General features: G+C 40.1%; 2 protein-coding genes across 2 annotated transcripts; one reads left to right on the forward strand and one right to left on the reverse strand.

Annotated features, from left to right (window-relative positions):
• Positions 1 to 75: 75 nt before the first annotated feature.
• On the forward strand, positions 76 to 3053 carry LOC111566448 (rho-related GTP-binding protein RhoB-like). The gene has a single exon (XM_023267035.3). The coding sequence runs from the start codon at positions 209 to 211 to the stop codon at positions 797 to 799; it is 591 nt and encodes a 196-aa protein (XP_023122803.1). The 5' UTR covers positions 76 to 208; the 3' UTR covers positions 800 to 3053.
• A 1038-nt stretch (positions 3054 to 4091) lies between these two features.
• Positions 4092 to 20807, reverse strand: LOC111566438 (apolipoprotein B-100-like). The gene is made up of 26 exons (XM_023267023.3): positions 20652 to 20807; positions 20305 to 20349; positions 18794 to 18906; positions 18569 to 18711; positions 18310 to 18457; positions 17778 to 17930; positions 16763 to 16887; positions 16493 to 16578; positions 15955 to 16405; positions 15070 to 15184; positions 14808 to 14954; positions 14471 to 14682; positions 14140 to 14359; positions 13813 to 13986; positions 13524 to 13727; positions 13265 to 13432; positions 12898 to 13103; positions 12550 to 12720; positions 12034 to 12164; positions 11709 to 11910; positions 11396 to 11568; positions 11131 to 11306; positions 10903 to 11018; positions 10405 to 10778; positions 5606 to 10299; positions 4092 to 5494 (listed from the first exon to the last, which is right to left on the reverse strand). The coding sequence occupies exons 1-26, from the start codon at positions 20704 to 20706 to the stop codon at positions 4376 to 4378; spliced, it is 9921 nt and encodes a 3306-aa protein (XP_023122791.2). The 5' UTR covers positions 20707 to 20807; the 3' UTR covers positions 4092 to 4375.
• Positions 20808 to 23889: the final 3082 nt, after the last annotated feature.

A 23889-nucleotide genomic window follows, 5' to 3' on the forward strand; every position in this document is an offset into this window, starting at 1 on the left:
CACCTCCCAATTTACGATTGGATTGCTATATTTAGGAAACCACCCAACGCTTTATAAAGAGATCGCAGCGTTTACTGGTAAGGTTCTGGAGTTGGGAGAGGGGATCGGCTTGCTGGACAAGTCTGAGCAGTGTTAGTGAGAGTTTATAAGAGCAGAAACAGTCTGTGTTTTCCATGCGACATAGGAGAGACAGCTAGGAGAGGCAGAGATGGCAGACATACGGAAGAAACTTGTGGTTGTGGGAGACGGCGCATGTGGGAAGACATGTCTACTGATCGTGTTCAGCAAGGACGAGTTTCCAGAGGTGTATGTTCCCACTGTGTTTGAGACGTATGTGGCGGACATAGAGGTGGAAAACAAACAAGTCCAGCTGGCTCTGTGGGACACCGCCGGACAGGAGGACTACGATCGGCTGCGCCCACTCTCCTATCCGGACACCGACGTGATCCTGATGTGCTTCTCCGTGGACAGCCCGGACTCGCTGGAAAACATCCCCGAAAAGTGGGTCCCCGAGGTGAAACACTTCTGCCCGAATGTTCCCATCATACTGGTGGCCAACAAGAAGGATCTGCGCAACGACGAGAACGTGAAGAACGAGTTGTCTCGGCTGAAGCTGGAGCCAGTGAAGGCGGAGGACGGCCGCGCCATGGCCATGCGCATTGGCGCATATGACTATTTGGAGTGCTCCGCTAAAACCAAGGAGGGGATCTGGGAAGTGTTCGAAACGGCGACACGGGCGGCTTTACAGAAACCACCGACACCATCAGGTGGTTGTCTGAAATGCTGCGTATTGATGTGAATCCACTGTGACGCGCAGACGAGACGTTTCCTCCGGGCCGGAGTGTGTGTCTGAACATGTGCGGGCTGTGGACGCTCCTTTCCGGACGCTGCTTTGTAATCAGACTCCCTCGGCTGAAGCAAAACGAATGATTGTACCAAGTTGTTCTGAACACACCCTGGAAATCATCTGATATCGGGAGTGTGTGTGTGTGTGTGTGTGTGTGTGTGTGTGTGTGTGTGTGTGTGTGTGTGTGTGTGTGTGTGTGTGTGTGTGTGTGTGTGTGTGTGTGTGAAATGCACTGGTTACAGCTTGTTCTTTGTGGGTCACGTGATCCCAGTCTGACTTGTGGAGGGGGAAAAGGACAAATCACATTCATTTCAATGGAAAGACTTTTTTTTTATCCCCCTCTCATGCCTTTCCAAAGGCCTGCTTGCAAGCCAAGGTTTATATTGCTCACTGTTCTTTGTGTTTCCAGTGTGTTTACGTAGGCCACTGCCTTACTGCCAAGGTTATACTTTGTAATAAGCAAAGCAGAATAATTGCACTGTTATTTATGTCCACTTTGTATTATAACACGACTGTACTAAGTTTGTGAAATTGCACAGCATCTGTACACTACAGTAATTTGCAGAAATTTTTATAAAGCCCACAGTGTTCTGTATAGTTCTTTGGATGTTTAACGCTACAATTAAGTTTACGGTTCACAAAGTCAGACGTCTCAGGTTTGTTAGTTGGAGCCAAACCCCAAAAAAGTGTGTTTTTGATTCCTCAGTATTGAATGCCTGATTTTAAAGTTGTTATGCAAAAGGCCAAATTTGACCCCATGTTTAGGAGACGACAGATTGGCCAATTCTGAAAAAGGGCTAAACATGTTGAGTGTAGTGTTGCAAACATTCAGGCAGATATTCTTATACAGTGGACAGTTTGCTAAGCATGTTTGTACCCCATGTTTCATGCTCAGATGTGGCTATATTAACTAATTCAATCTGTAAATAGTGCAGCCAGACAATACTTTTTCCTCACAGCTCACCTGAACCAAATCATTTGAAGCATACACAGTAATGCAGTCTACATTTAGCTGTACAGAGACTGATGTGACTCATTTGTCTCAAAACTGCTGGACATTTTATGTTTTAGCTGCAGCTTTATTTACAGTTATGATATTTCTAACAGAAGATTGAGCATGTGAGATGGTTCAGCATGTGAGTACTTTGCTCAGTGAAACGTGTTTTCTCAGAAAATGTAACAAAACTGCTTATGTTTATGAGCAAATAGCACATGCTCATGTGGGATGAAGCCATCTGATGGCAATTAAACACTTCAGTGGAAGTTAATCGTGCTATGTTATGATCAGCACAATTTTACTAAACATATGTGAACTCGAAATGATTTATTAAGCTGTAAAAAGCAGTTGAACTGAATTAGTTGAGAAACACTAAATACTAATTTTGCATTTCAATGTCTTCCATGATGACGATGAATGTACCTCAGATTTATGTGGTCAAAAACATTACTGGCAACAGAAAAGAATTAAACTGAGTCAACTTTTCATACTTTTGAAACAAAGTCACCTAGAGTTTGATGTGTGTGCACAGCAGCGTTGTGTAACTGTCCTACATGATGGTGGGAGTTCTTGTTCAAATGACAGCTATGAACATCAATTACAGAGACTCTTGCTACACTGGGGATCCTGGCTAAAACCCCGGTGGATTTACTGTGCGACTTGTGCATTTAATGGTTACTGGGGACAAAGAAGTAGCATTTTTTGTTTGAACATGTAACTTTTCAATAGTTCACAAAGTAACCACATCACAGATGCATCTGAGTATAAAAGAGTGTATCTTTTACAAATAAAACCAGAGTTACGATGGTGTAAAAGTCACATTCCTCCCTGCCTTCTGTTGCTGGGCTTTTTGCTGACTTACAGGACAGGAATGCATTGTGCTGGACTGGTTAATTTTCCCACACTGGCCCCCCTCATGTGCCTCTGAATTACAATGTTGTTGGGTTATTATTCACTGATCAGACAGTGCAGTTTTCATCTTCTTTATTTGACCAAAACACGAAGAAGAAAAATAGTTCAATGTGCCAAACTTATATCTTTGTAAGAGTTCAGCATAGTCATGACGACATCAATTACACAGTGCTTTTTATGGTGAAATGGTATTTTGGAAACAATGGAAAATTTTCTGAGGAAAAACAATACAGAATGCAAGGGAACAAATGGTACTGTTCTGGGAAAGTCAATAAAAAAAATCAATGTGTGTCACCATCTCTGGTTTTCCATTCTTTTGCCTGATTTTCGTCACAGCAAAGACAAATCATTATTGCTCTGCTGCAACTACCATCACATTCATCGTATTTGAACTGACAAACATTTGAACTTGGGAGGTATATTTTGCATGAGCATTGTCTTTTTTGGGGTTTTTTGCCAGGATACATTTCCCGGTAACTTTAATACAGGAATCAAGCTCATGAGGGAAACATATTTGTACTTCAGTATAGTTGTTAGGTACTTCACTTTAGTATTCCCATTGTACTTTATGATTTAATTTTGTACCTTTTTACTTCAACAGCACATAAAAAATTCAGAACAGCTCCACTCCAGCCAGCATCAACATTAAAATAATGCTCAAGCTATGATGCATTCATAATTATACTCCAGTAATAGACTACACAGTATAGAATAATAAAACTGCCACATGGGAATTATTTAGTTTTTATACTTTGCAATATGCTATTACTGATAATGTTTCCCCACTTTTACTAAAGATGGCAAATGCCAAAGTTGTTTATGACTGTTCTATTGCTGCTTCACTTAAGTTAATGATCTGTATACTTGTTCCATTACTACTTATGTTGACACAGACTATAGCTTTCATTGGAAAAAATAAGTCACATGTTCCAAAATTAGGATTTTCCTTTTTACTATTGTTAACAACTGTCAAACTGAGACCGTATCTGCACTCATTCTCTTTGTTTTATGATAAGAAAGCTTGTGTGTGCGTCCAACAGAAACTATTTGTGTCTCATCTAAATTTAGACCCGAGGATACAAATGACTAATGGGCACTGTTCAGTTTGGTTTAATGAGTAAGCGGAGACACATTGTCATTTGTTGTGAGTTTTAGAGAAGCAGCTGTGATTTAAACTGTAATGCTTTAGAAACATCACGACACACCTCTTGGCAGGACCAATGTGTAGACATCATATCATTAACTGCCACTTCCATGACTATTATATAGCCAAGAAGTTAGATTTTTAGACAGTTATGCTAAATCTTATAAAATAAATACACAGAGATAGATGTATGCAGTACAAATTGTATTTATTGATGCCCACAGAGGTTTTTAAATAGTACAAGACATAAATGGAGTACAGTAGGACCAGGACAACAGAGAGTCCACTATGAAGTAATAAACAAAATTAACAATTTGAAAAACAGTAGAGAGACATGTATACATACAGACATCATTGTTAGCTTACAGTTGCGTTTTTTGTAATGACAATAGACTCACTATCATCTTGATGGTTACAAAACAGAGAAAGTTAATACAAACACTGTTCAAATACTACTTTTGTTAACCACAGTCACTTAGTTTAATTTGGCAACAAATGGTAAAGGGATGTCAACCTCCACCTGTCTGTCACTTACTCTCACATATGGTTCAACAGCTTTGCTTTTTTCCTTCAGGCTCATAATGACGTTGTTGTGGAAGGTGTTAATGCGTTTTACCAATGAGTTGATCCAGGACTGGATATCTGCAATGAGCTGTTCACTAGACATGTCAGCCACAATGTTTTGTAGTTTAGCTTTCACAGCTTTTAGATATTCCATTACAATGCTGCGGGCTTCTTCAACCTGCTTCAAAACATCAGCCAGGACAGGAGAGTTAGCGGCATCATTGTATACGTCAGTCATAAAGGTGGAGAGCCTCTCTACGTTAAGGGATTTTAGAGTTTGGAAAAGCTTCTCACTTTGTTGAGTAGCAAACTGTGTGAGTGCTGAGAATTTGTTAATGATATCCTCCAGCTGGATGTTTCCAATTTTCCTCACTGTAACAATCACCTGGTCCTGGAGTTTCCTCAAAGCCACTGACAAGTCATCAAGAATTTCTCTCCCACTGACAATGTAAGTGGAGCCAGGAAGGGTGAATTCAATGGACTGGAAATAATCAATAACTGCTGCAAACATGGAGGTAAAGTACTGTGGAATCTTCTCAACAGCTTCCTCAGATACATCAGCAACAAAAGCACTGAATTTCTGATAGATCTCAAGGCCAGACAGTCTCTGTTCATAGCCTGGGATCTGGAACCTGGTTTCTCTCAGGAATTTAACAACAGCATCAAGAACAATTTCAACTTTCTTTTGGTACTCTCTGAGGATCACAATGGCCCTGTCTGTGACAGTGGTCATAATATTAGATGGATCTACTGCTGCAAGGTTCTTAGCAGCCCTATTGAACATCTCATTACTGTGCTTTTTAACCTGATCAAAGTGAACCCCAAGACCCCTAACTGCCCTGTTGATTTTTTTGTATGCACTAGCAGCAAGATCAGACACCATTTCCATGGCTTTGGGCACCTGTTTCTTCATTGTCAGCATCATCTCGTACGGCATTTCCATATTCCAGGTTGTCTGGAGGTTCAACATCTCAGAGTTCCTCACAGACATCTTCAGGGCCAAGATGTCAATGTCTGTTGTTGGCTCAGACTGTTGAAAAAAGTAAACAAACAAAGATTGATTATTTAAAAAACACCATTTACACTGAAGTCAAAATCTGCTCTGATGAGAAATTAAAGTAGTAATTAAATGTTCTCTTACCGGGTAGCGACCATAAAGTCTTGCTTTCACTTGTGCTGGCCGTTTAGTCTGCATCTGAACTGCAATGTGTCCTGCAGATGGAGTGGACATGGAGACAACAAGGCCTTCTTCGGGATTTCCAGTGATCTCCTGGTAGATTTCCATGGTTTCATGTAGATTGACCTTTGCTGAATTGGTGATGGAGGTTTCTACGCTGCCAGAGTTTACGAAGATGGTGCCGTCATGCTTTCCCTCTAGCATGGGATGTTCTACAGCAAGGACAGAGGCCATTTTAAATCCATCTGCAGTGTTCACGTTGATGTTGCCCTCAATCTTTCCGGTCAGAATTTCAAATTCAGAGGATGAGGAAGCATCGAGTTTGATGCTGACGCTAGCCTGGTTGAGGATGCTGGCGTCAGTTTTGAGTGTGATCATCGCAGTTTTCATGGAGAACTCATAGGTCAGATCACCCATTACTGGGATCTTGATGCTCTGAACTTTGGGCAGAGTGATTTTTGGGAGGGTCAGCTTGCTGAGGGCAGACGGAACATGCAGAGCAGGCATTGTGATGAGGGTGAAGTCAGGCATGGGAACTGTGAATGTAGACATCTCAATGTTCATCACTGGAACTTTATAGGCAGGGACTGTAATGGTTTTAGGCAACTCAATGCTGTATTTTTCATACTCTGCCTTTGCTTTGTTATAAGATGAAGCGAGGATGGCAGCAGCCTTATCCTTGCCGATAAGCACTTTTTTGTGCACTGCCTTGATGTTGGTATTAATGGCATTGATGACTGGATCTATATTGATGTCAATGGTGATCATCTCAGGGTTCTTAGCATACTTCAGCTTGGTGTTCATGTCAAATGTCTGCAGAGGTGTGGTCAGGATGTAGCCCAGGCCGGTGTCTTCCCACAGGGAGAAGTCCTCCACTCTTGGTGTTTTCATTCCAACAAATGGCAGAGTGATTTCAGGAATGTTGATGGGCTCCTTCAGCATGTCAAGATTTGCCTCTCCGTTGATCTGGGAATATACGTTGATTTCTGTCTCACCATTGTCCATTGTAAAGTAGTGGGAGTATTTGTACTGGTTGAATCTAGCCACACCTGTCCAGCTAGCTTGCTGCACTTCAGAGCTCAGGGTAAAAGCGATGTCATTCTGGAGGTCCATCTTTCCAGACAGCTTGAATGGAAGGGCAACTTTGGCATTTCCCTTGTTCTTGGTATCAAACTCAAGCTTCTCAGGTGTGACCAAGGCAACAGCGGAGTTTGAGAGTGTTCCCTCAATCTGACCAACAAGCTCTGCATTGTGAGAGGCAGTGAAATCAACTGTCATGTCTTCAAGCTTAGCCTGAAACTTGGCCTCTGCAACACTGCTCTTCATGAAAGGTGTTTCTGTCTCAGTCTTGGCATTAATAATTACATGGCGGAAAATGCATACATCAGCATTAACATTTTGATTCATTTTTAACTGGCTACCACTTGTTTCTGCATTGAAGGTCACCTTTGAAGTGTGGAGATCCATGACCACTTCCATGTCACTAATGTGTTTTATCTCATCTGAGAAGTCCTGAACTGCAAATTTTTCATTGCCTGTATTCTTAATGGTCAGACGTGCAGAGCCGTCTTCAAGTTGGAAAACTGTCTTTTGATTCATGTTTGCTTCACTGAAGATGTTGAAAGCTGGCATGTTGACATCATGTTTGTAGCTTGTCTCCACTGTGGCAGAAGCTCCATTTTCCATGGCAAAGAATGCATTGTTGATCAGCTCTGCAACATAAAGCTCAGTTGTGGCCTTTGCAGTAGTTTCAGCAGAAGCTTGACCTGACAGGCCATAGAGAGTCATGGTGCCCTTGTGGTCAAGTGTAAAGCAAGACTGATCAACCTTGATGTTCTCAGTGATGGACAAACGGCTCATCTTGGGTGCAGCAAAATGTGCTTCGGCATCCACAGTGAAATCAAGGATTTTCAAAGTAGATGTGGCCTGTGAGTTGAGGTTCATTTTGAACTCTGGTGTGACTGATGTAGTTGTGGTGTTTTCCAGGTCAGCAGTGGTCCTGAGATTGTAATGGGGGGAGACAACTCTAAACTCACCATAAAGTTTTCCGAAGCAGGGGATCTTGCTCATTTCCACCACCTTCTCTTTCAGCTCCATGGTGAATGTGTCATAGTCAAAAGATCTGATATTCTGCATCATTCTCATGAAATAGTTAGTCATGTCATCAATCAGCTGTTTGAAGTCAAAGGAATATAGTTCATTCACAAGCTCCTGAACAGGTGCCTTAACTTTGTTCAGCAAAGGCTGGATGTCAATTGACTTGAAAGCATTAAATACATACTGGATCTTCTCTCTCACTTGATACTGCTTCATAATTTTAACAATCTCATCCATGATGGCCCCGATCATTTTCTCAACCTCATAGTTGGAGATGATCTCCTCCATTTTGGTATAGATTGCATTGAACTTGTTAGAAATGTTATACTTCTTGATCCAAGCCATGATGGTGTCCTTGATAGATTTAAGCATATTCATGACTTTGTCAGTTGGGAACTTGGCTGTCAGGTTGATCATGTAGTTTTCAATTGAACTGACAAATTTTCTCAAATCTTGGACAAACAGGCTGAAGTCAAAGTTGTCAATGACCTCCTTCAGTTCTGCCACTTTGTTCTGAAACTTAGCACTGATCTCATACCTGGTGTTTATGTCTTTCAGCATCTCAATGCCATTGTCCATCAGCCTCATCACAGTGGTCTTCATGTCTTCAATTACTTCAGGCAGATACTCAATGAAGGGGATCTGGATGAAGTGGCTCTCATCATTTTTGTCGTACTTCACAAAGCCAGAGATGAGGTAATCTTGACTGTCATCGCTGAAGAGGGGAGTTGAAACTGTACCTGTCATTTCAATGCCCATTATGTCTTTTTTGTTATAGGCTGTCATTTCCTGATCAAAGCTATGCTCATTTAATTTAGATGACATCTTCATTGTGGCACTTTGCTCTTCAAGGCTCAGCATGCTGTTGAACTTGTTGTCCATATTGGTCTTGATAGTGGGCCTGTCTTCCAGCTCATGTGTGGTTGAGGCTCTGTACTCAAATGACTGTGTGAACAGCATGGGTTTTGCTTTCAGGAGGAATTTGCTGTACAGTTCACCACTGTGCTGTCCATACAGATACACTTCACCATTTGAGTTGAAAATGGCATCAATGTCCAGTCTGAAGGGCGCAGCTACAGTTTTGACTGTGCTGTCCAAATGGAATAATGGTGAATTGATGTTAGCCATGTTGTTAAACTTCATGGTCAGACCAGCAACTTCCATTTCACTTGCATGTCTCATGTGAGATCCCAGGAGTTTACCATCAGTATTGCACTTTGCAGACAGGACCATGTCAACAAACTTGATTTCATAAGTGTGCTTCAGCTCTTCCTCTGAGAGGGCTCCCATCACTGTACCAGTCAACTCTATGTTGTAGGGCTCTGCCTTGAACTGGGCATCATTCACAAATTTAATCATCATCATCTTCAGGTCATTCTTCACATTAACAGAGGCAGTGAAACGGTCCATGTTCACTGTGATATCATGCATGTAGGAGTTTCTTCCATCAAGGGTGTTGTCAGTCTTGGACTGGAGGTGGAAAGACCTCAGTGAAAGAGACAGAGAATGGGTATTCTCAGTCCTCATTTCTTTGAAAGATCCAATCATGTTGTTAGAGAGGACCAAGCCATCTTCATTCATTTTGAGGTTCACTCTGTTCCTGCCATCGATGTCAAAGAGGTTACCCTCCAGAATGCTGTTGAGATACACTTCAGTGGCTGCAATCTTTCCCTCAACATTGAACTCAGCTTTGTTCTCCTTAATGGCTCCCTTTGTTGTCAGAGACATGGTAGCACCAGACTGGTCAACTCCACCGTGGAAAACATTCTCAAATGTCAGCGGGCTATACTGGGCAGTTGTTGTGCAGCTGGTGGTCAGGCCATTCGTGTTCAGGGTCAAGGTTGCTTTGTGAGAGGCAAGGCTCTTAAAGATGTTCAATGAGGCATCTGCGTTGATCTCAAGACCAGAGGGGTTCAGGGACCCAATAAGCAAAGAGTAGGCACGGTTCTCTGTATCATCAGCTTGATTCTCAATCCTGAGGCTGGCCTGACCTTCAAAGGCAGAGAACTCCATCTGGCTACGAAGCATTCTCTCATCAGCCTTGGTCACAGAGTCGGACTGGACGGCAAGCTTGACATCTTTGTAGGTGAGGCTCATTTTAGTGGTGTGCTTGATGGGGTTGCTGTTCATGTTGGTGTTATACTCAAACAGAAGTCCCTCATCTGCAAATGATGCCTTCATCTTGTTTGCAATCTTCAGGATTTCAGAGTTCACCCTCAGTGTGCTCTCCATTTTTGCTTCTTTCTTTGCGGGCTCAACAGAGAAGGTGTGGAGATAGGTGGTGCTAGCAGTCATGGGTCCAATAGTCACACTTCCATCTGTGTTAAGGTCACCAAAGAGCATGTTTGAGTCTAGGGTGAACTGGGTGGTGATAGTCAGAGAAGTGTCCAGGCCCATAGGGGAATCAGCCTGAATGCTGTAGCGCCCTGTTGAGAGCACATTGTCTGTGAGAGCAACGGTCTCCAGCACATTAAAACCTGTGTTGATGTACATGTGTTTCAGGGAACCATCAATGGTGAACTCCATGGTTTTATCTGCTGTGTCAGTGACTTTTGAGGCTCCTATAAAACAGACAAACCAACAGAATACAAATTAGTATCAACTTAATGCTTTCTGTTATGTTAAATAACTATTGTACAATTCTTAAAGAATATAAATTAAAATACCCTCAGCTGTGAAGATGAGGACTTTGAAAGGACTGTCAGTCGAGATCTTGTATTCGGCCACGTAGTGTGGAGAATCTACAGATTTGTTACCAGCAGACACAGTTGCCTCCCAATTGTAATAGTTGCTGTCAAACTTGGCAGACACCTCCATCAATCCAATCAGAGGCAGGGTCACATCATATTCAGATGGAATGGTAAAGGTTGGGATTTTGATCTCCTGTGGGGCCAACTCCATACCCAGCTGAGGAACGGAAACTTGTGGGGAGGTGATCACTGGGGGAATCCTGAGCTCCTCAGATGATTTGCCTCCATAAGGCAGAGGGATGGTAATTGTCAAACGGTCCTTGTTGAACTTGTATTTGAATGTGCTTTCACTGGTGAAATGACAACGGAACACTTGTTAAACTCAAAGTGCACGACTAAGCACAGAATAAATGTGGTACTGATTTAATCATAACAAAGTAAATGTTTTTATTAAAAATGTATGTTTACACTTACAGGTTCATGAATAGGCTTTCAGGCACAGATGGCATTTCCACTTTTGCTAAGCTGCTCCTCAGAGTCTCAACATATGGAACATCAGCGGAGATCTTGTCCATCCAGATGTTGCTGGCCTAAAAACAGAATATCACATTTCTCATGATTTAGTCAGAAAAAAACTAGCACAAGAACAAAGAGTGTTGTTGTTGCCTGCTAAAATAGTTGCAATTATTATATTCTATTCACCTCAACTCCCTTGTTGAGGATGTGGCGAAGTTTCATGTCAGTCTTGACAACTCGCTGGTCCATAACTTCCTCTGCAAACTGCCTGAGCCAGGTCTTGAGAGCGTTGGTGTAATGCATTGCAACCTTCATATCAGCATCCATGTTGGAAGTCAGCTGAACCTCAGCCAATTCATCACCTGAGATGCAGAAGATGTACCATTTAATTTTTGTATTTTAGATGTGTTTGGACAAATGCCTGAATTTATCAGTGCTTTAACACACATACCATATTTGAAGGTGACTGTCTGAATGGAGGTTATATCTGAGAGCTTGACATCGTTCTTGAGCTCCATGGTGAGTCCCTCAGCATTGTTCAGAGCAGCAGTGAGGGTGGCATCGGTCCTGAGAGATGGGACTAACAGCTGAACCTGCAGCATGCCATCAGTCATGGCCTGAAGCCTATGATATATATGAGAACAATCAGTGCCTGTATATGAAAACATCTGCATTTAGAGTGTTAAATGTGGAGTTAGTAAGATTAAGCACTTGGCTTTAATTAAGATACAAGCGTGTCAACAGATAGTACTGGGTTTACTCACTTAGCACGGCCAATCAGAGAGAGCTGGGGCACATTCTTGTTAGAGATCTCGAAGATGATGGATTTGCCTTTGGCACTGCTGTCGCTCATGCCAATCTTAATGCCAGCCTCAATATCAAAGTCAGGAATCTGGATCTGAGTGGTCAAGACGTTCCTGTTCCTGTTGTACTTCATGGTGGCTGTAGCCTCGGTAGGCTTATCACCTAAAGTCACAGGGTTAGAAAAAAGTATAGCTTTATGACTGATCCATGCAGCTGCCTCCACAAAATGACACAGAAGGTGTAGCTCATGAAAAAGCTTAACATTTTCAGAAGCAGCGCTCATACCTTCAGCTTTCAGGATCATTTTCAGAGAATCAACCTTCTGGCGACCGTCCTTTCCTTCGCTGAGGAGTTTATAGGCGATGGTGGCTGTGTACTCAGTGACTTCGTTTGTAGGCTCAATGTCAATAGCAAGCCTATGGTGAAATAAAGTTACATATAAATCTTCTGAGACACTGCGCTGTGTATCTACAAGGTCATTACAAAAACATCTCTTAAATTGTACATGTATACATAGAAATCCGACAAATAAGTCAAGCTCATATTTTCAAAGTTCTTGGCCTAATATCATATTAAATCTGTTAGCATAATGGTGGTGCTCATTTGGCTATTTATATATAACCCTTCTACTTCTTAGCTGTCTTTCATTACTGTATTCCAACCAACTGTTAAACTGCTATGTGTTACATTACATAGGCAAGGCTCTATTATTGACATTTCTTTATGACTTCAAGAATGATAATCATGCTGCAATTATCAATATCATATCGACAAACACAAAACATTTAAGCTACAACTTACTGAGTCTCTCCAGTCAGGGGCATGTACGGGGCATCAGACTTGTAGCCATTGTCGACACTAAGGATTCTGGTGCAGTATTTGACTCCAGTGAAGAGAGGGCCGCAGTTTTCTTCATTCTGAGTGTGTGGGATCAGCATAGCCTTTCCACCGCCCATAATCATCACAGTATTGCTATTTCGAAAAAGAAAAAAGAACATTTTTTGATGTTCTAATAACTCCGTTAAACTTGCTGCTTATAAGAACACAAGCAATACAATATAGTGCCAATAAAAGCAATTCCCATCTTGTGCTGAAACCTTAGCCTCTGATGTATTCAACACAAAATCTGAATGTGCTTTATTTTATTACCCGATTCTGAAGAACTTGGTTTTGCCCTGGGGAGCAGGGATGGAAAGTTTGACCTGGTTCTCGTCCATGGTGATCCTGGCATTGAGAGCGCTCTCGTGGTAAAAGTCGGTCTGCATCTGAACACCTGAGGCAACAAATTCAGGGATGTGGACTCCCATCTTTGTCTTAAACATTACTCCGGCAGAGGGCATGAACACCAGCTCTTTCTGTGAAACAAAACAAGTCACATTAGCAAAAATGAAAAAAAAAATACATAAAATGACAACCAGCACTACAATGTCAGATTATCGCATTTGACAGGAATCAAAATCATTTAAACATCACTATTTTTTTGTTTTATACAGTGTTTTGGACAGAAAAAAATTACCATGTTTGGAGCAAAGCGAATGCCTCCCTTTGCACCAGGAGTGAAAGTACCAGACATAGCAAATGTCAGAGGGAATCCAGTTGCTGTTGGCATGACAAATTTGTTGTCCATGAAGATGTAATGGGCAAACAGCTCATTGTCGGTGCGTGAGATCAGGTTAGCCATGAACTGTTGGAAAGAATCAACATTTTAAATACTCTCTTGCTATGGAAAGGAAGAAGTGTTCGTATCACTGGATAAATGGAATGCAAAAAGGTACCTTGGTAGGAATGATCTTCATGAACATGCCTGCATACATCATTGCATTGTCAGCCATAAACTTCAGTTCGTTGCCCTTGATGTAGCCAAGCTCAGCTCCCATGATCCTCAGGTAGGCCATGGCCTCTGGGGACTCCTGACTCTGCAGATCTTTAACCAGCTTGTTGAAGTTGCGAGTAATTTCCCTCACAAGATTTTCGGGAACCTTAGAAAAGAGCACCATTGTATTAGTTGATGGAAATCACTCAGTCTTAGAATGTTTTACAGAAACAGCCCCATACAAAACTTACCTTTTGCCCTTCTGATTTCAGGGGAGCAATCCATTTCTCCAGAACTTCTCTGACCTTTGGTGGCATCTTGTCTTCAGCCCAGTACAGAGCCTTGGACACAGTGTCGGGGAAGAAGCCATTCTTTCCAAACAAAGCCTCGATGGTTGGCTCAAAGCCTTTTCCTTCCATGCCAACCTAAAACCAGAGAGGGTTTTGTCTGTTAGAATTTGAATCTGTCGCCTGTTATTGATAAAAAAAAAAGACTTTGTTTTTGTTTCTAGTAAGTGTAAAACCACAATTTCAAATGACAATAAATGCTTGATTATCGTGACCTGTAATGTGACATACCTCCCAGATATCCATGCTGTATCCAAAGACCTTCAGGGTAGTTTCCAGCAGGACCTCCCTTGGCAACTGGCTGCTGGGATCAAAAATGACGTTGCCCTGAATGCCAGCCTGCATGCTCTCATGTGCCATGCCCAGCTTGTAGTTGCGAGACTTTGTGGTGTACTCGTTGTGTGTTTCGACATCAGTGTCCTGCAGGGCGTCCATGATTTTCTGACCGAGGCTAAGGTAAAGAATAAATTGAAGAAAAGAAATCAACTGAATGTAAGAAGGTATGTTCTTGAATCAGGGCAGAATTTCCACAACATAATGATGTAAAAAGTTTCATTCTTACTTTTTGGTCTCTGAATCAGTAGAGGAAATGATGTTGTAGACGTGGGAGGTCACGAAGGCCTTGACCTGTGTGTTCTGCTCCTGTTTCACCAGCTTCTTCACCATTTCGATGTCGCTGTCCAGGGGATTCCTCATCAAGATCAGGTAAGCAGCCAGGCGCTTCTGCACAGCACCCTTGGGGTACTGGCTGACTCTCTGGAGGTTGGAACGAATCTGGACAGAAAAAACGGAGGAAACTTTCTTTGTATAGGGACAGTTGTGTGTTGTGCTTTGGGAAACTCTACACTATAAATAAGAGGAACCAGAACAATGATCATGTGGAAGGGGATGTTAGTTACCTCATCAGTCACAGTCATGCGCCTGAAGGCCTGGATGGCAGCCAGCTGCACAGACAGAGTGGTTGCAGGCTGTCTCATGCACTTCAGCAGGGTGGTCTTAATGGTAGGGTCAGCAGCCTCCATGGCATCTCCCATATTGCCAACAACCTGGACAGAATAGCACAGGAGATCAGGAAAAGCACGGAATTGAGGATTGCCACAAACAATATGATTTTTTTTATTTTTTTATTTTTTTTAAAAATGAGAAGTGTTTGTTTCCTACCCTCAGAGTCAGGAAGGTCAGGTCTTTCTCTCCAGCACAGTCAGCACCCAGAAGGGAAGCCATGAACTCATAGACAGCAGTGATCTCAGGGGTGACTCCTTCAGCATTGTACAGTCTGCAGACAAAGATACACAACAATGATTAGATACTAATTTACACCACAAAGCACCACTCACTGCTACAAAATGACACAATTCATCAGAGCTCCAAACTGTAAAAAAATTGAAAGAGTCATTGGATTTTCTTCTATTTCTTGTATTCGACTGTCTTCAAACTACATCTGTTGTTCTGACAGAAAACCTAACCAAAATCTTAAAATCTTGACATTTCCTTAAAATCAATTTATTCCAACATACGTCTTATTTGAGAATTAACCAAAAATGAATTGTTTGCTCTAAACGGATTCTGTTTTTTCCTCCATTACGTTTAATTGTAAGTAAAACCAACTACAGTTTGTCATATGCTGTTGTCTTTGAATAAATATTGCCACAAAAAAATGTACCTTTTTTATACTTTATTATAGAGGACAGTGGAGAGAGAGACAATGTGGGTAGAAGAGTGGGGGAATGACATGCAGTAAATGGCCATAAGATGGATTTGAACCCATGACCGCTGCATTGGAAACTATAGACCCTGTTTATAGGTCGCCCGCTCAGTCAGCTGAGCACTCTGGCTGCCGGTGTATGCATTTTTAATGTTAAATACAATTCTCTCTACTTCTAGCCATGGTTGTGCTGTGTCCTTAAAGGTGCAGGACTTTATATTGCAGTGAAAATTGAGGCCACAGTGAGTAAAAAATATGACAGGAACAAAAAAACATTGAAAAAAAAATGCACAGAAACTGCCCTGCACTCAGAGTGGTTGAAAAAGATAATGTTCACTTACTTCCTGACTGCATTGCTCAAGGCATACATGATGGGTTTGCTCTGCTTGAACTGAGCCATTGCCAGCAAGTCCTTCACCATCAGGCGGGAGGGTTGGGGCAGCAGTCCCAGAGCGTAGACAACAGCATCGACCTCAATAGCATCTTCGTCGAAGGTCCTGAGGATCTTCAGCATGGCGCTGGTGCATTCTGGGGTACCGCACTGAGCCAGAGCTTGCCAAGTCAGAGAGCTGGAAATGTCCATCATCTCCTCAACAGCGGGGGTCAGGATGTCAACCTTCAGTCCGCGGAGCTCAGACACCAGCGAGTGGAAGAGGCCGGCACGAAGCTCACCCTCAGTGGTCTGAGACAGAGTGTTCAGCTTCTGGATGGTGGCAATGACCTTATCTTTGGTCTGCACAGGGGACTTGTCCTCAACAGCATCCATGGGCAGGTACTTCAGGTTCTCCTCATCTAAGCAGAATTATAGCAGGGACAATGAGAATATCATAGGAATTTTTTATATGCTTTGCGTCATTTTCTAAAAACCAAAACACTCACTGCGGTCAAAGACTCTGTCGTTGATCTTGGCGGTCTCCACCAGAGTCACAGTCTGCTTCACCACAGCAGAAATTCCAAATTCGTTCCTTTTTGCAGAAGGGAGGAACAAAATCCAAAAGTGTGTGTTAAACCTCCAGCAATTAGAATCCTCATATCCAGCACGTCATTCACACAAATACACCAGAAGTTAAACAGTTTCTCTATGGCATATATGCGTGAAAAATATTCCTAAGTGAAGCATGAATTATGTTTTATTCTTTTAAAACATACTTGTGGGAGAGAGGCAGGAAGAGGTGTTTCTCTTCGCAGGTTCCTCTGGTCATGTGCTTCTTCTGGTTGTCAAAGTTGTAGCTGCAGGTCTGAGTGCTGCTGATCATCTTGGACAGAGGGAAGTTCTGCAGGAGAAACACAGCAAGACAACACTGAAGTTTCATGACACTGTGAAAGAAACTCTAGAAAAAATGCTGACAATCTGGCAGCAAAGGTGCTACAAACAATACATTAAACAACAGCAGGATACTGTAATGTTCAATAATGGTAAAAACTTTGAAAATAATACTAATTATCTATAAATTAATATTTTTTTCAATCCCTAATATGTATAATTTTGCTTCTAAATGACATAGGCAAATATCTGTATAATAATTACATTTTTAATAGTTAAAGTTGTAGATTAATACTTTTTTCTGTGATTTTACAAGGAAAAGAACAGCAGATTTAGCATTTAAAAAAAATCAATATGTGGAATTTTCATGTCAAATAATATAGGCAAATATCTGTAAAATAATTAGGCATTTTCTGCCTTAAATTCTATAAATTTGATGTCATTTCGCACTCCATTGTTATAAAACAACAAATTAACATCTGTAAAAACTACTAGATTTTTGATGTGGATGTTATTCATAGTTTTAGCCTGTTTTAAAATGTTAGCATGTAAATACAAATTCTGTGATTTTACTTGTCATAATCTGTAATTTAACAAAACAGAGAACATCTGTAAAATAACAGTAAATTACAGTTAAAACAGTTTAGTTTTTACAGTGCAGGTGATAAGGAAAGTCAAAGTAAATCGTAAATATGTGTGGTTTTCCATTTCAGATGCAACTAATGTTTGCTTTTTTGAGCTAAGTCTCAATTCTATACCATGAAAACTTATACCATGAAATGACTGCAGTAAGGTGTTGCTTTTTAATCAAAGCATATCATCTTCTACTGAGGAGTGAGTGCTGGTATTTTGACTTTAGGCTTTAGTTTGACAGTATGAGGTTGTTGTTTGAGCTCTCACCAGGCCAGTGATGAGGGCCAGAGGGCTGGTTTCCTGCCTGTGAGCGGTGAACCAGTCACATCGGTTCAGATCCCTGCTGACGGTCACATCAGTGGCGATGTCCTCTCTGGCGTTGACGGTGAATTCGGTGGCGCAAACTCCATGCACTGTGGGCTGAAAAACGACGAGATGCCTCATCAAAACAAAAGTTGCAAAGTTGCATTTGTGGGTGTCGTGAACCAACTGTCTGTCCTTTAGCTTATCTCCCGGAATCAGATAATCAATGAACCTGAAAGATTACCCTCCTATTATGAAAGCAGGTGATGCCAATAACAAGATAAACTTATCTAGGACTTTGACCTGCAGCTGAAGGTTGGCATTGTGAGGACATGATGTTACAAGAGTGTATTTATCACCTCTGACTGGGGCAGCTTATCTGGTCATTGTGCAACTTGTTTTTCTCTTCATGACACTACATCAATAATGGAATTAAGCTCTGCTTCCCTGAATTAACTGAACAATAAACAAAGTAACAAACAAGCAGGGGAGCTACCATTTCCTTGTTCTTCTCCTCCTCCATCACCGGCACAAGCAGAGCAGACACAATTCCCCTCTTGATGTTGAGGATGTTGACGGGCTCGTCGTCCTCTGGGAACAGTTTGACATCAGTCTGTCCTTCAACTGTGATCTTCAAAGTGTTCCTGTCGACGTGGACAAATCACCATTTACAACCGGCCATTTAGTTTCATCCTCTCTTTTTATCAGCTCAGATTAAATGAGGTAATTCCAGGTAACATAAGGAGTTGACTTACTTCTCCATGGCATCTTTGAAGGCCTCAGCTCCATCAGCAGGCCTAGACGTTGTGCTTCCTGAGCCAAACACAGCGACCTCATTCAGAGAGCAGTCTGTCGTACGGAGGACGAAGCTGCAGGTCTGGGGCACTTCAATCTCAACCTGTAGAGAAGATTAAACATGTTTGTTGTGTTTCTTATTCAGTTCTTCTTGTTGAAGTGATATTCGAGGCTGTTAGACGTACTTTGCAGGAGACTTTGGGGCCGGTCTGGAAGTCGATAGCTCCATTCACACCGTTAAAGGTCTCGGCTTCATAGTTATACACATATCGTCTGAAGTTCTTGTATCTTTTGGCCACTAAAAAGCATCAATTAGAACATTATATTAATGTTTAAGACACATTCTGATCTATGTAAAAACTACAAAATGTGACAGGTGAGATCATCAGTATAGATTCAAAGACAACTCTTTTTGTTTTGTGGTTTTATCAGGTTACATCACATCTTGTTGAAGGGTCATTCCATGAAAAATCAATCACTGCCTCCCCCAGAAGGTTTATTTCTGTACAACAGCTTAGTATATTTAGTGAGGTCAGATTGTGCTTTACAAAAACAAGACTTTGGCTTTAGATTGTGACACCTGGAGTGCATTTGAAATTGATTGATTGATTGTTTGTTTTTGTTTGTTTTTTTAAACAGAGTTTAAATGTGTTTTTTTGATACATTAAAATGCCATTTGGATAAATTCTGTATGCATAGAGTTAAAGTTTAAACAGGAATTTTCTAAGTGTGAAATTTCAACCCACACTTTAAAATAAATAAATAAATACACTTCAAAGAATCTGCAAAAAATCTGGTGACAATGATGCCATATAAAAATACATTAAAAAAAAATGAAATACTACAATGTTCAAAAACTGTACAAGCAGTGACAATAATGGCAAATATCAGTAAAATTATTACGTTTGTTAAACAGATTTAACACGATCTGTAAAGTCATACATTCTGAAGAAGAAAACTAATTATTATTATGTAAAAATCTGTAAAAAAAATAAATAAATAAATAAATAAAATAAAATGCTGATTTCTGAACTGGATGTTATTTACAATTTTATTTCATACTTTATATTTTAATTTTAGTAGATATTATCTGCAATTTAACAAAACATGGAAAATCTGTGAAATAACAACAAAAAAACTTTAGTATTTATTCATCGTTAATATACATAGTTTTACATCAAATAACAGGAAATATCTGCAAAATAATAATTTTGTGGATTTAAATACAGTACACTTATGGGTTTTTTTTTGTTTTTTTACAGTTAATGTAAAAGAAGAAATTTCTACTTATGCATTTTTTTTTCAATTACAGTTTTATCCTATTTTTAATGGCAAACTTTTGATCTGCGATTTTTACAAGATAGCTGATATTTGCAATTAAACCCAACAGGAATAATCTGTGAATTTTTCAAAATATTACACTTTAAAACTGTCAAAAAACAAACAAGTGCTGAATTTTTTACAGTGCACCCATGTGTATTTTGAGAGCCTGTAACTCTTCATAAAATGAAGATAAAATTTAACACGACTTCATTAAATATATTTAAGTTATTGTACAAAACCAGCTGAATCAAAGGGTAATCCAATGGTAACCTTTAAGCTTTAGCCAGATTTGATTGTTTTTATATGGAATGATCCAAATTATCCACAGTGATTTATAAAACGATGACAATAAAACATATCAAAGGAAACTTACATAAGCAAACAGGACCTTGTTCTTCAATACCTCCAACATCTTGCTCTGTAAAGGATGAAAAAGAAAAAGTTTTCAAATCCACAAATTGCTCTTAAAGCCAATTAAGAAAAAAATAAACATTTAAATTGCATACTTTAGTAATTACAAGTATAATTTGTCCTATTTTAGCAGTGTTACAACAGTCACAAATTTCTCTAATACAAAATTGTTTCATCTTAGTGGACTAGATCAGATTTTTAAATACTAAGACTCCCAAACTTTTTTCGCCACCAAATAAATTTAAAACCCAAAGTATGAAACGACATCCTCAGATTGTTTTTCCATCAGTGTAAAAGCAGAATACTTACGGGCTAGTGTGGACGTAGCCACAAGCAGCAAAAGGCAGAGCTTAGCACCCCACATGATGGGCTGAGCTCCTGGAAGCCTCAAGGTAAAAGGGAGCCTTCCTCTTTCTCTGAAGACTAATTCTTGTGTCCTCGCTCTCCGGCTTTTATAGCTCTGCTGCGTTACTGTATGCGATCACTGGGACTTGCAATGTGTTGCCCTGGTTCCAAAGTCTGAGCAGTCCTTGTGGCAGGCCAAAGGTAAAAAGACTTGTCTGTCAGCACTGGGTGGGGGTGGTCAGCACGATTATGTTCAGTGACTATTGCCTTATTATTTGACGACTGGGATCATCCTGAGGTTGTTAATGGAGAACGTAAAGCAAACATATGAATATTTAGTGTTCAACAAAAAACACCCATGAGACTTTATCTCAAAAAAATGTTTTGTAATCAGATCAGTGCCATATAAAGGCTAATATATCATCAATCACTAACCTTGATTGCTTGTTTGTTGCGCTCAAAGGGCAGTAAGCACACAAACTAATTTAGTGTCAGGGAATTTTTAGTTCAGTCGTCTCAATATTTTTCATTTTAAACATCTAGTCTTCTGGAGTGACTGATATAGTTTTAAATGTTGTGATTTCATGCTGTTCAACCAGTTTCAACTCCTGGCCGCTCTTCGCTGGATGCTTTTACCGCAGAGGTGTCACTATAGCGTCTCTTTAAACACGCACAAATATAAAAACACCTCTGAGAGACAGTAAAGCTCACCTTTGCCCTCTGACTAACAAATAATCAGAAATGGAATCGAAACTTGAGTCACCTGCTGCTTTTGTGCTGCTTGGAGCGTGTTATCAGTCTGTATTAAAGCATGTCTGGAAGCATTAAGGCCTTTTATGACATACCCATACACTGGATCTGTTTCAGGGTGTTTCAGGCCACAGATCATCAGAAAAACTGTGCATAACCAACATAATATAAATTATGACAACAGTAAGTACGCACATGTGTGACATTATGATAATAATAGCTGTGGAATACCTGAATGGAACAAAGCCATCCTTAATATTGCAGCTTTTCCTGCTATGACAAGTGAAAACATCTTCACTGAACAGGCCTATTTACAGCACACACTGTACATTAGAAACTCTGTATACAGTAGATAAAACCTACAGTATATATATGTGATACATGAGGGACAGGTTTAAAGATTTTTTTGAGTCAGACATCATCTTCCATGTCATTCTTTCCCCTTCTGTTACCGGCAACTCAAAACAACCTACGCCATTTTGGTCCCACAAAATTTTATTTTTTTGTTTTCAAACTTGTCTTCAACTCCAACCAGCCTTTTTAAATTGAAGCAGTTTAGCAAATTTCCTAATATATCTTTGGAGCCACAGAAGGCTTTATATAAGTGACTCATTTGTGACATTGGTGATGTTCTTCTTTTAAAGACATTTTTTAAGGTGTCGTGTGTATACGTTGACAGAACCCCAATAAATGACATTGTTCCACTGTTAAACTGTGTCAGGTTCTACTATATGAAAGAGATCCAGTAGTTCAATGCCTTCAAACACAATACTTTTAATGCTACAGTCCCCTGAGCAGCACATTTTCAGCTGAAAACTTATGAAAATTCTCAGTTCATTTCTGTCTAGACAATAGCAGCTTTAGCTATTATCATAAAAAATGAAGATTTTTCACTGGTGTCTCAACACTCTTGTCCAACCTTTCACCCCCAAAGAGAAGTGTGTTAGACCTGTGTGATCAGCATTACAACAGAAGAGAACTCAAGATAAGTTAATCAAACACAAGAGGGCTGCCTGATGTTGCACAAGAGTAACATCAGCACAGCACCGAATGATTACAGTATATAGGATACGTCTCATCGCCGTCGGATCCAATGTACACATTTAAGGGTTATTTTAATACACAACAAGTGGAAATATTAAATGCACAATACAAGTCTGGTTTGAACTTTTCTCTGCAGGGGCTGTTTGATCTACTACAGTTAGATTCATCATTAAGTGAGAATGAAAATGTGACATTAAAACAGAGAACATCACTGGACCCCCTGGATATCTTGCACAGATAATTATCTTTCCTTCACTTCTACTGGATGTCTGAACTCAAGTCAAAGTTCAGCCGGTGAAGCTGATCGTGTGCTGAACTTCAAACACGCTGAGAACTCATCAAATCTATAAGGTTCAGGGTGCATGTGGTGTCTTAATGCACCTACTGTAGCCCTAAAACTAATGTAGGTGTAGTGCTTCTATAATAATAATAATAATAATAATAATAATAATAATAATAATAATAATAATAATAATAATAATAATAATAATAATAATAAATATGGGCCAGATATACTGAGGATAAAAAGGGGGAAATGGTACTGATGGACATTTAATGAATAAATTCAGAGAGATTTTACATATATCAGCCCATATAAGTGAGTTTAAGTAGATCCAGTTTGGCCAACTTAGCATGGAAGGAGTCCCAAAGTTTGTCAGAGACTCGTTTGCCTTACAGGATTAGTTGGAACCAGACCCTTCATGACTTTGGAAATGCTCAGCAAAATCAACTCTCCTCCATGATTGTGGTGAAATATATTTACACATGTATGTATGTAGATGCAGCTGCTGGACTACAGGACTTGGCGCACCGTATGATGAGTGAAATACAGAGGATAGCGGAGATTTGGAATATATTCAAATCACTATCAGACAGGAATAACTGTCATTTGCTGTCAAACATAGTAAATATATGAACAAATAAAATATTACTGTAGGAAAGCTTGGATTTTTTAAAAAATTATATTTTTCATTTAACCCTGTAAGATTAAAAAAAAAGATGAATAAAATAAAAATAATAAATAAATATACCCAAATATAAAAAAAATTACAAAAAAGTAAAATAAAACTATATATATACACACACACACACACACACACACACACACACACACACACACACACACACACACACACACACACACACACACACACACACACACACACACACACATTTAGTTTCATTTTATTTAAATATTTTGCTCATTTTTTCTATATTCTGGTTATATATTATTACCATTAATTAGTTTTATTTTATTATACTTTTTCCTAGTTTTTCTATATTTGGATATATCCCAAAGTTTGTCAGAGACAGATAGAAATTAAATATGTATGCATGTCTGTATGTATCTGGGTGTGGGGAGTTTCATGGCCATGGACCCAAAATTTCAATGTTTTGTTCCCCGAGC

This window comes from Amphiprion ocellaris, chromosome 12 (genome assembly GCF_022539595.1).
Source record: "Amphiprion ocellaris isolate individual 3 ecotype Okinawa chromosome 12, ASM2253959v1, whole genome shotgun sequence".
Taxonomy (NCBI): Eukaryota; Metazoa; Chordata; class Actinopteri; family Pomacentridae; genus Amphiprion; species Amphiprion ocellaris.

Excerpts from the sequence above, each read along its gene's own strand:
- LOC111566448 (XM_023267035.3), top strand. The coding sequence starts at position 209 with ATGGCAGACATACGGAAGAAACTTGTGGTTGTGGGAGACGGCGCATGT.
- LOC111566438 (XM_023267023.3), bottom strand. The coding sequence starts at position 20,706 with ATGTGGGGTGCTAAGCTCTGCCTTTTGCTGCTTGTGGCTACGTCCACA. Across the intron at positions 16,888-17,777 it reads TGGCCCTCATCACTGGCCTG|AACTTCCCTCTGTCCAAGAT; the intron begins GTGAGAGCTCAA and ends TTTCTCCTGCAG. Across the intron at positions 13,728-13,812 it reads TGAAATCAGAAGGGCAAAAG|GTTCCCGAAAATCTTGTGAG; the intron begins GTAAGTTTTGTA and ends CTCTTTTCTAAG.